Here is a 13,154-nt window from a genome sequence, read left to right on the forward strand (position 1 = left end):
AAATGTTTAATTATTATATCGATTAATTTAAAAAAATATACTTGCATATTCTATTTCCTAAATCTCAAATGTAGAGCATTTATGCATTTTTAGAAAGAAACATTATTTTATATACTGTTGGTTTTATGAATCTTAATTTATCAATTGTTATATCTGTTGTATAAGGGCGGGAGCACAGACTTTTGCACAGGCACATAACCATAAACATAAGAAAATTGATTGGTCCATTTTCTTATGCGTATGCTTATGAAGCAATCAATTTCCTTATGTTTATGATTATGCACTTATGCAAAAGTCTGTGCTCCCGCCCTTATACAATTTTTTGCAATAGAATTATGTTTGATAATGACTTAATATGCAATTGAATTCAAAATATGTGTGTAGATAACTTTCAATGTGTAATAAAACTTTTCGTATCAATATTTTTTTGTAAAAAACGTATCAGAATATCATTATTTTAATAAATGTAGAAATTGATATTGTATAATAGAAACCATAATAATTAAGTCTTTATCTTTCTTTTTTATTTTTCTGTAGAAACAATAAAACCAATAGTAAAGGATATCAGTTTCGATTATGTAGATAGAGTTAGGTATATATAAAATATATATTTCATTACAGATAAAATATTTATTCTAAATTACGATCTGATATTATTTTATAGGTTCGTCATCAAAGAATACACAAAACATTGACGTTGAATTTAACAGACATACATCGTCAAGACTGGAAGTAGGTGCAAGGACAATGTCTCAACAACAATTTCAAAAATATGTGGTAGAGCGAATGGAAAAGATAACGATTTTATCTGAGCAGAACAATGCCTGTATAAGTCGATTATTACAAACTATGTCGACATTTTTAAATCCAACATCGAAACCGGACGGATTGCCGGAGTTACCACTGAAAAGCGATGATGATTTCAAAAAATTGGAAGAACTGCTATCTAAAAAAACAGTAGATGCTGGGGATCATGAAATACTCGCCCCTGCTTACACCTATCTGGTACGGTTTAAAATTATGATAATCTCAGATACTCTCAATTGGCCGAGTCGCGTTTAAATACACGATGCGTCTCGCCGTTGCTGCACGCGATCTTTGCTTTATGTGACTTGGCGCGAGACACTACCGTGTTGATAATCACATCTACTTCTGTAATTTGAAAACATTTAAACTTGACTAATGTGGCAATCATGATTTTTCATAGAAAGGACGTCTTTCCACGATTGGCGGAGCTGACCAAAGAGCCAGCGTAATGAATATGCTAAAATTCGTAATCACAAACGAATTAGCGATGACCTACAACTGGAAAGGGCAGAAGAAAAGAAGTTTCGAAACCACAAAATTACGTGAAATTATCACAGGTATATATAATACAATCTTTTCAATTGGACATCAGATTGGACATTGAAACAAGTTCATATAATAACACTGTTACAAACTATTTATCTTTTATAAATCAATTACTATATTCTTTCTTTCTTCTGTCACAATAACTTTTTACAAAATTGCAATACTAGTTTTTTGACATTTTACATTTATTTTTATATATTATAAAAAAATATTTAAATTTCTTATAATTATTACATATATTACGAATTTGTGTTATTACATAAAAAAATTCAAAGCGGAGTTCATGAAAATTGAAGGATTATGGAATTTTTTGAAAAGCATATTTTTGTTTAGTGTAAGAAAAGCCCTGCAAGAAACACTCATTATTTGTTGAGAAATATAAACTTGATCAAAATTTGTTGTTTAATGTAATCTTTGTTTATTACTTTTTAAAATACATATTTTTAGTATATACAAATTTTTATTTTTTACAGATGCTGCTCAAATGCAATTTAAGAAAAACAATTCTTCTGATCAGTGTATTAAAGATGCCATACAATCGTGGCTAAAGTTGGCCAAAAGTCGTCACATGTACAATGCAAACGCAAGGAAAAACTGAAGAACAGGAAACTAATTTTCTTATTATTATGATTACTAACAATAACTTGAAATAACTCTATTATATAATAAATAAATATATTCTGTTTTATTATTATAAATACTAATCTTTTTATTAATTATGTAACGCATATTCTAAAAAAATAAAAGAAAATAAATTACGATTTTTATTTGTTACCATTTTATTTTATATTCAAGTGATATATATTATCTTCTTTACACTAAAATCTTATTATTTATTATTATTGTGTTGTAGCTATAAAATCGTATATAATATATTCATTTAAAAACAAAAATTGCTTGAAAGGATAATAAAGACAACGTATTTTAAACAGTCATTGCTCATATTCTTTTTTCACTTGCCGTTATGGTGCGTTATACTGATGTGGAATATCGTGACATGCTTTTAATTTATGGTGAATGTAGACGAAATGCTAGAGAAGCTGCTAGAGTTTACCGTCAAAGATACTATAATAGGCTCCATTATCCATCTCCCATGGTCTTCATTCGTGTATTTTATCGTTCAGGAGAGCACGGAACTTTTGCCGCTCACCGCAATATAAATCGGCCTCGTCCAGTTTGTAATGAGGGAATGACAATAAACGTTTTAGCAGCAATTACTGTGAACCCTCATTACAGTACACGACAATTGTCACGGGAACTTGGAACATCCAACGTAAATGTTTGGAATATTTTGTGTCGTCAACACCAACATCCATATCATATCCACTTACACCAAGCATTAACGCAGGAAGATTATAATAGAAGATTAGAATTTTGCCGATGGGCCTTACAGCGCTATGAAGAAGATGAAACGTTCTTTTCTAAAATATTGTGGAGCGATGAAGCTACATTTCATAACAGTGGCCATGTAAATCGTCATAATCTTCATTATTGGAGCGACCAAAATGCTAGATGGTTAAGACAAATTGATCATCAACATGTATGGTCGTTGAATGTGTGGTGTGCCATTATTGGTGACACAATTATCGGCCCATTTTTCTTCGATAATATCGTTAACGGACGAATTTTTTTGAACTTTCTGGTTGAGGAACTACCTCCTCTTCTGGAAGATTTGCCTCTAAACCTTCGACAGAACATGTGGATGCAACTTGATGGAGCACCTTGCCACTTTAGTGTAATCGTCAGACAACACATGAATGTTATTTTTCCTGACCGATGGATAGGTCGGGGAGGTCCAGTGTCTTGGCCTCCCAGATCACCTGATCTGACTTGCCTAGATTATTATTTGTGGGGTAGAATCCGGGAAATTGTTTATGTTAATCCTCCAACTACAAGAGAAAATATGATAGAACGAATACGCGAAGCGTGCGGAAGAATTTCAAGAGACGAATTACAAAGTGTGCATAATGGTTTCCAACGAAAATTACAAGCTTGCATAGATGTAAGAGGACAACATTTTGAACACTTAGATTAATGGAATTTAAAAAAAAAAAAAAAGAATTTGGTTGACTTCGATACTCTTTCTAAAAATTCTTTTTGTAAAAATTCTTTTATTTTTAAATGTGAAGATTTATGAATAAAGTTTATTTCTTATTTGCTTCATTAATTATTTTCTTTTTTATTTTTTGAGTCCTTTTGTTCCATTATTTGATCTTCAATATCGTAAGCTGAAGAGTTACCAAGTTTTTCTTGAATATCTTAAAAAATATTAGGTAAATAAAAAAATGCTTCAGATAAAAGTTGTTCAAGTTAATTAGTAGAAAAAGATGTTATAATAAAAAATATAGGTTTCCATTTAAAAAATTTATTCTTACCTCCACTTGATCTTGGAGACGCCGCCCAAGGTCATATGAATATTACTATGTTATGTCCCCCTCGAAACCCTACAACTTTGGTAGGAAACATTTTTTTCTAAAATGCATTGTTTACGAGATATTCCACCTGTTACGTTTGAAATTTAACACCCGGTATATACTCGTTATTCGTAAAAATTATGTATTCGTAAAACATAATTTATCCGTTTATCAAATACGATTTTAATTGGTTGGAGAATAGCATTAAAAATACGAATAAATGTAGTTTATGACAACGTATATCAACCGGACATCACAACTAAAATTATACGGAATTGATATACGTTGAATCTATTATATTTAGATACCCCGTAAATACTTAATTTAAACGTATAATATACCGTCGTGTGTTTATTGGGTACTTTTTCTCTCTTTTGGCCACTTGCGTACTAACCTAACATAGCACACCGCTTATCCTAAATGCTACCATGCCGCCTCCGCGGGTTAGCAGTCGGTCGCGGTCGCCCGTTAAAAAAAAAGAGGATCTTCCCTCTCAAACATTAGCGATAATGCAACCGATCCTGAAACTCAAGAAGCGATTCTTAACTTAATCGCTAGCAATCTTAAACCATTAAAACCACTGACTAACGATTCTTCCGATAGTGATATGGAAGTCGAATCTACCTCACACGAAGTTCCCTCGCTACTTTCCAAACAAGAAATTCAGTCCGAAAAAATAACCGTCTCTCTAGATCCAGTAATTCCAAGTGTCTCAAGTGATTTAAGCTCCTCGTCTCTCAAGAGGCAAATTCAAAAATCTCAAGAAGACAACTCTGCCCCAAAAAAACTCAATGCTTCTAGAATCATTCCAGACACAGTTCTCAACAATAGATACACCAAATCCTGTCAAGGACCATTTGAAATTGTTATTACATCCACAGGAGCAGCCAACACTTCCATTCATCCCCTCACAGTGGGCCGTCTCCTCAGCTCCACGCTCAAGAAAGACATTGCAGAAATTAAAAAACTAGGCTTCTCTAAAATATCTGCCCAATTCAAATCACGCGAGGCAGCAAACAACCTTATTAACAATCCAATCCTCAACGCCAATAATCTAATCGCCTATATTCCTTCTTACAGAGTTTCGAGACAAGGAATAATAAGAAACGTCCCTCTTGTCCTCGCTGAAAGCACTATCAAGGAAGAAATAGACTGCTCGGTTGGGATTAATTCTGTGCGTAGGCTCAATAGAAAGGTTATAGATTCATCGACAAGATCGGTAAGCTACGCACCTTCCAAATCCATCGCAATCATCTTTGAGGGACAGGACATCCCACAGTTTCTTTACTTGTACATGGTCAGGTACGAAATTTCTCTTTTAATCTCAAATCCGTCCCTTTGCTACTCCTGCTATCGCTATGGACACATCAAGTCCCAATGTAGAGGACAACCTCGCTGTCCCCTCTGTGGGGACAAATCCCACGACATCTTTTCTTGCCCAAATAATAACCAACCCCCGTCATGCATCAATTGCAAGGGCTCTCACAAAACTAATGACCGTTCCTGCCCCGAATGGCTCAAACAGAAAAACATACTAGAACTGGCTGCCGACAAAAATATCCCTATTATAGAAGCCAAAAAAATCATTCGCGGCAATAATTCCAGAACACCCAACTTTTTTAACTTCTCAAACTTTCCCGATCTTAATAACTCTTCCACCCCAGACATGCTGTACTCCACCTCTTCATACAACACATCCCCTTCTCCCTCCCCGCGCTCATATGCGCAGGCCGTCAGCAGATCACAAAAGTTTCCTCATTATAATCCCCATCACCCTGCTTCCTCTTTTAACAACCCTGCCTCCCATCCGCACTTGCCTTCACACACTCACTCCTCCTCTCCCTCCTCCCCCAAAAATTCTCTGTCTCCTCTTTATCTCAGTCAAGGCAACCAGGGTCCTGGCCCCACAGCCAACAAAAGCTTTCCTCCTAATGCCCTTCTCCTCTCATCAGACGGACGTCTCCCATCATACTCCAATGACGTAGCCATCCACCCTCCTTCCTCCTCCACCCTACCCCACTCTCCTGATCCCCCTTCCTCTATGCATTCCTCCCCACCTTCTGCCTCTCCCGCCCCCCTCTTCTTCCCCTCTTCCCCAGAGCTCCAGTCTTTCCTCTCCCCATTTATTCCACTCATAAAAATCTTATTTGAAAAAATCTCCCCATTCCTTAAAGCTTTTGGGATATATGACGACTTAAAAAAAATTATTCAAGACCTACTCATCGCATCCCCTTCCACTCCTACGTCTCCCATTTATCATGAATCCTTTTAACTCAGGCACAACCTTAGATTTCTCCTCTCCTCTCAAAATCTTACAATGGAATTGCCACTCTATCTCTAACAAAATCGACTCCCTTCGATCCATTGCAGAGGATTTCGACATTATTATCGCTTTATCCGAAACCTGGCTCAACCCAGATTCCCTACTCCCTCTTCAAAATTATCACGTTATCAGAAAAGACAGTCTGTCACGCAATTCAGGAGGGCTCACCCTTATTGTTAAAAACAACATTCCCTTCAAAATCCTAAATGACTGTTTTCAAATTCCCAACAAACTTGAATGCCAATCCTTAATCATACCAATCGGAAATCAATTCTTCCAAATCACCTCAATTTACAGATTTTCCCAATCCCCCCTTCGAGCCTCAGAATGGAACGATTTGTTCAATTTTGCCAATTCCCACCCTATTTCCCTTCTAATCGGTGATTTTAACAGTAATCACACGGAATGGGGTTCTAACCGTATAGACAACTCGGGCGCAGCTCTGCTGGCCTCAGCAGTAGAGCATTCCTTCATCTGTCTTAATGACGGCACCTCCACCTTCCTTACTCGTCCTAATCAGGCCACGTCCGTCATCGACTTATCTTTTGCGTCTCCCGCTCTATACTGTTTGTGCGAACCGAAAGTTCTCTCTGACCTCTACTTCAGCGATCATTTCCCTATTTTCATTTCAATAAACTGTAAAATCAAAGGACGTATCTTCTTTTCTCATAAAATCAAGATGAAGAAGTCTGATTAAATTCATTTCACTTCAAATCTCATCCAAAACTTTTCCTCTCTATTAGATGCTATCTCCACTTCACCCTCCACCATTGAAAAATACGGAAAATTTACTAAACACATCTTAGAGCAAGTCCCCAATCATTCCCGCTTTCAGAACTCCATCCACCTTAAAACTCCTTCCCAAGCGCTCCACTCTCCCCGCCCCGTGGTGGGATGACGAATGCGAAACAGCCTCATCTAACCGCAAAAAAGCTCTTAAATTATATAGAAGTAATCCCTCCTTCTCCAATTACCTAAACATGAAAAAATCGGAAGCAATAATCAAACGCACTCTACAATCAGCAAAGAGGAAAGGATGGAGAAATTTTTGTAGTATCTTAAATGACCACACCCCTATACAGCAGTTATGGAAGATGATCAAAAGGTTTAAATCCAGGCATCTGGGCCTGCCTTCCTTTCAAAATTCTTCTAACCTCGAGATTCCTGAAGGTACAAGAAACCTAATTTCAACTCTCTACCCCCCCCTCCGCCCTCTGCAAACAATACTTTTCCTCTGAAGATTTTCCTAATCCTTCATCCTGCAACATGTTCGATAAACCTTTCACTATCTCCGAACTTATCAGTCATATAAAAAACCTCAAAACAAAATCCTCTCCAGGACCGGATCGAATCGATTATAAAATGATCTCCCTCTTGCCGGACCAATACCTTCCAATCTTGTTAGACATTCTAAACAATATATTTGAAGAAGGAAATTTCCCCGACTCTTGGCAACAATCCATTATATTTCTAATTCCAAAAAACTCCCCGGGGAAATTCCGACCAATTTCCCTCACTTCCTGCCTCCTAAAATTAACGGAGAAACTTATTCACTCTCGCCTCGAATGGTGGATGGAAAAAAACAAAATTCTACCATCAAGACAATTTGGCTTCAGAAAAAGAAAATCCTGCCACGACAATCTCGGTGCTCTGCTTACCGACATCTATACAGGATTCGCCCTCAATCAACCTACAGTCTGCTTGTTTCTCGACATTGTCGGAGCCTTTGACAACGTTGTTCCTAACATCCTTATAGAAGACTTAATTGAACTCGGTCTCCCTTCCAAACTGTGTCAATTTATATATAACCTCATTCACGTGAGGAAATTACAATTTGTGATCAATGGAGAAATTACCAACACCTTAATTTCCTATAGGGGAGTCCCCCAAGGTTCAATTTTAAGCCCTCTTCTCTTTAACATCTACATCTCTAAATGCCAATCAATCCTCAACAATAAATGCGAAATTCTACAATTTGCCGATGACATAGCCATTTTTGCCAGGTCCTCAAATATCGACCGATCTTTACAAACCCTAGAACAAGCAGCCAACAAGCTTGCAGCTCACCTGGTTTCTAAAGATCTCGCGATCTCGCCCACCAAGTCAGCTCTAATGGTTTTCTCCAGACGAAGAAAAAGTCCTCTCTTCTACTCAATCAACCTTCAGGACTCGGTAATCACATCATCTACGTCCCACAAATTTTTGGGTATCATTCTCGACCCCAAACTTCACGGCAACTTACATATAGAATTTCTATCTAAAAAATGCACCAAGCTGCTAAACATTCTTAAATCATTGCGAGGTGTCTGGTGGGGAGCCAACCCCGTGTTACTTCTCAACATTTACAAAGCCTTGATCAGAGGCTCAATTGAATACAGCTTTCCATACATTCGTTCCAACAATTTCACCCACTTGGAAAAACTAGAGAAAATACAAAAGCAAGCTATCCGCTTGTGTCTCGGACTAAGGCAAACAACTCCCTCGAACGTTTTACTTGCAGAATCCGGGATTGGCTCCCTTAGATACAGACTCATCTACCTAGCTTCTAAATTTTTACTCAAAAGTTTTGCCTCCAACGACAACTTGGTTATTGACAAGCTTTTTAACCTCCAAATTAGTCTCATAAACAATAACAAGTTCGATATTTCGACCAACTTCATCCTATACAGTTCATTCTTCAAACTTAAACTCTATAAATCTAAAATCGCTTCTTTCGACCAACTACCCGTGTACAATCACGACTTTGAAACCACTCTCGTCACAGCAGACATTCATATCACTCCTCCGGCAATCGTTGAAAAAATCAGACAGGCTCCCTTCCCTCAATTAATATTCATGGCCACTTACAATCATCTCATTCAAGAAAGGAAGTGTTTCTTCACAGACGCCTCCAAAACTGACTCTCAGGACTATATCGGCCTTGCCTTTTACTCCCATTCTCCACATACCAGTCGCCAATATAGAATTGACGGATACGCCTCAATTTTCACAGGGGAGACCTTTGCTCTACTCAAATGTCTCGACTACATTCTACAAAACAAAATAACGAATTCTTCTATTTTTACCGACTCCCGAAGCCTCGTTGAAATCCTGCTTTCGGTCAAACCGCTGAGAGACCTTAACTATTTAATTTTCGAAATTAAAGAGAGACTCAGATCAGCCTATCTCTCAAACTACAATATCTCTATTATTTGGATCCCCAGCCACTCAGGAATACTAGGTAACGAAACAGCTGACCTTTTTGCCAAAAGAGCCATCCGCACGGGTGAACTTGTCTCGGAACTCATACCTCATTGTGATTTCTACTCCTTGGCTCGCACTCACTACATCTCTTCTACTAACCGCACTCTAATTGCACAAGCTAATTTAAAAGGCAAGCATTACTTTAATCTAAACCCTTTCTTCCTTCCCCGTCCCTGGTTTATAAAGCTCGGCGTGGCACGGGAAGAAATTGTCACGGCTTGCCGCATCAGAAGCAATCACTACAATCTCCAGGCCAGTCTATTTCGCTGTCATATCACTTCTTCGTCTGCATGCGACTGCGGACACCCATCACAGGACATAGACCACACTCTATGGTTTTGTCCTCTTTACCAAAATCACAGGCCTCACATGCTTAAAAATCTAAAGGAAAAAACCAAGAAGCCCTCTCCTCTTGACATCTTCAAGCTTCTTTCAACATCCTCTGCGGGAATCATCTCATGCCTTGCAACCTTCTTCAAGAAATGTAACCTCAACATCTGAAGTCATAATTTGATCCAATCTCTACAGTATTACTGTCTCCATCATCTTTCGACTTGGCCGTGTATATATATATATATATATATATATATATATATATATATATATATATATATATATATAAATTTTTCTGTTATGCATTGAATTAAATAATGGATAATTATTATAACTTACAATTATAATATTTTTCAGATTACCATTGAAGCAATTTTTACTGATGGTTAATACAAGGAATGATATTTTTCAGATTGAACAATTGGCATCATTTGATGGTATGTAAATTATACTAGTATTAGAATTATTGTTCTTACTGCATCTTTTACACATTTAGCATTAAATGCAGCTGTCTGATTGTCAATTTGACACAATATACACGTTTCATCTATGTATAAGACAAAATTCAAAATAAAGACCATATATTTATTGTTACATTTGCTTAAATATGCGGTAGATGTAAATGTCCATGTAAAGCTACAATTTTATTTTTATAATCTATTAGACAATTGTTCCAAACATATATATATATATATATATATATATAATTACATTTTCTTTCAGATGAAGCGTTGTCATATGATGTACAAGTTGCAGACAGAACATTCTTTGCAGATGATTTTAACGTACCTATCCGAACAGATAAATATTATTCTTTTATTTATTTTTCTTGAATCTCGCAAGTATTAAATTCATTAAAATCTTTTCTTTATTCTTTAAGATTCAGAGACTGAACAATCTTGTTGTTTTCAGTATATTAAAATGAAAAAAAAAAAACATAAATAGCAAAGTAGAATTTTTTAAATTATATGATTTTATAATATGTTCACTTTTCAAAAAATATTTAATTTTTTTATTTTAGAGAGGATTAACATTCGATGCAGAAATAGAATTTCATTACCTTGTCTAGGAGAGAAAGATAATAACTCAGAAGCAAACGCAGGTAAAAAATATATGTCATTAATTTAATATTTTTCAAACGAATTTTTTAATTTTTCATTGATTATATTACTAATAATGTCTGCATATCTGTTGAGAAGCATTGCAGCTTATGAATACATGAAGCAGAATAAAAGTAACTCTCTTTCTTTCAGATAAGGGCTCAGAACCTGAGTTCAACGATAGTAACATGACGGCATCTACACAGAAAACAATTCCAACAGGACAGAACGAGACGTCTGAAATAGTATCCAATATTTCAACTTTGGAAAATAATCTCAGCAATATGCAAGGTAATCTTAGTACTATTTAGCAGTACGCAGCTACTGTAAAACATAAAGTCAAAGTTAATTCTTTTCACACAAATATATAAGCAATATTATAAATTTTATTTCCTTTTTCTCTTCACAGATGTTGCATCGATATATGAGGTGCCGGATGACGATTATGGATATTGGTATTCGGATAATAGTAATGCCTCCGAAGATCTTCCATTCCACACTATAAATTGGGATCTTGAAAACAGTCAAAATATATCAAGAGAGAAGCCTTCCGAAGATATTTGCACGCTGTGTTTGACCAATGAGCGAACATACATTTTTGTACCCTGTGGTCATCTTGTCTGTTGCAGTGAATGCATCGAACGTTTGGAATGTAATCGATGTCTGCAATACTATTTTTGAAAAGTATCTTAGAGTTAGAAAACCGTAACAAGCTGTCTGCTTCAAGCAATCTTTCCTTGTAAAGGCAGGCTGCAATTTGAAAATTTTTAGTACAAAAAAGCATTTCTTATATTGTTATTGTAATATCCATATTTGTGCAATTATACCTATATAATTTTGTCTTTATAAGTACAGTTATGCGTTGTGGCGATGTCCACATAAGTTTTATTTTGTTACGTATATGTAATCATTCTTGTCAAATAGTCTAAAAAAGAGATGACAGATAACGATATTACAAATGTAAATGTCCTACTTTGTCATGCACCATGCAACAAAATTCAGATCTTTTTGTTTCAAATTATTTCTATTTAGCTGTAAATTAGTTCAGAGCGAAAGACATTTTTATTTTTATTTTTTCCCATTTCATTTTTATAACGATAAAGTGCCTTTTAAAATGTATATGAAGATTATAGTTCATAAAGTTGTTTATATGTAATATATGTAACTCATTGTAATTAAATATCTAGATTTTACCTTGTGCGCAAGAGATACATGATACCAAAGATATAACTTGATAGTCTTTTCCTATAATATATATCAGTGCTGGGATTTACTTGCACATTTCGGCCCGATTCCGTGGCTCACGCCTATTGCCCTCCACTCACCGCTCGTGCGTTAGCAACGAGTCGCCAGATACGCGTAACTAAGGAACGCGACGCTTTGTCTCAGGAGCGTCCGTATATAAAAATGCCCAAATATAATAATAAGACAATACTTTTCTATAATTAAAAGTTTTTCTTCAATATTTTATATCAATGAATTATAAAATATTGAAGAAAAACTTTTAATTCTAAGAATTTTCGCACTGTATTTAGAAAAGTATTGTCTTATTATTATATTTGGACGTTCTTACATATAAACGCTCCTGAGACGAAGCGTCGCGGTCCTTAGTTACGCATATCTGGCGACTCGTTGCTAACGCACGAGCGGTGAGCGGGGGGCAATAAGCGTGAGCCACGGAATCGGGCCGAAATGTGCAAGTAAATCCCAGCACTGATATACAGGGTGATTCAAAACAACCTTCTGTCCTTACAATGTCATATACTTGACACTATTCTAAGACGATTTTTCCTTTGCCAAAATTTTTTTCGAGGCTTAGTTTTTAAATTATAAGCCAAAATAGTAAACGAATTACGGGCCGTGTACGCGAGGCAGACAGGGGTGGCGCAACTCACCGTCCGATGCTGGTGATTACGTGAGGCGCTCGCTGCGATCAACTGTTTGCTACATACGATGGAGTGTATGTGTGCGAGAGAGAACGTATACGCGTATACACACACATACACATTCTCTCTCTCTCTCTCTCTCCCTCTCTCTCTCTTTCTCCCTCTCTGTCTCTTTTACACCCATCGTATGTAGCAAACAGCTGATCGCACATACGCACTCTCTTTCTCTCTTCTTTGTCTTTCTCTTTTATATCCATCGCGTATAGCAAACAGCTGATCGCACACACGCACTCTCTTCTCTCTCTCTCTGTCTTTCTCTGTCTTTCTTTTACACCTATCGCGTGTAGCAAACAGTTGATCGCACACATGCACTCTGTCTCTGTCTCTGTCTGTCTGTCTGTCTGTCTGTCTGTCTGTCTGTCTGTCTGTCTCTCTCTCTCTCTCTCTCTCTCTCTCTCTCTCTCTCTCTCACACACACACACACACACACACACACACACAC

General features: G+C 36.5%; 1 protein-coding gene across 1 annotated transcript; it reads left to right on the forward strand.

Moving 5' to 3' along the window:
• Positions 1-4,374: 4,374 nt before the first annotated feature.
• LOC138943052 (uncharacterized) lies at positions 4,375-11,475 on the forward strand. Its single transcript, XM_070313572.1, has 6 exons — positions 4,375-5,069; positions 7,040-7,260; positions 7,331-9,817; positions 10,920-11,057; positions 11,176-11,337; positions 11,396-11,475. Exons 1-6 carry the CDS (start codon positions 4,375-4,377, stop codon positions 11,473-11,475), a joined length of 3,783 nt encoding a protein of 1,260 aa, XP_070169673.1.
• The last annotated feature ends 1,679 nt before the right edge of the window (positions 11,476-13,154 follow it).

The sequence above is a fragment of the Polyergus mexicanus genome, unplaced genomic scaffold (genome assembly GCF_030449975.1).
Source record: "Polyergus mexicanus isolate NDT 795.1 unplaced genomic scaffold, iyPolMexi1.0 SCAF_25, whole genome shotgun sequence".
Taxonomy (NCBI): domain Eukaryota; kingdom Metazoa; phylum Arthropoda; class Insecta; order Hymenoptera; family Formicidae; genus Polyergus; species Polyergus mexicanus.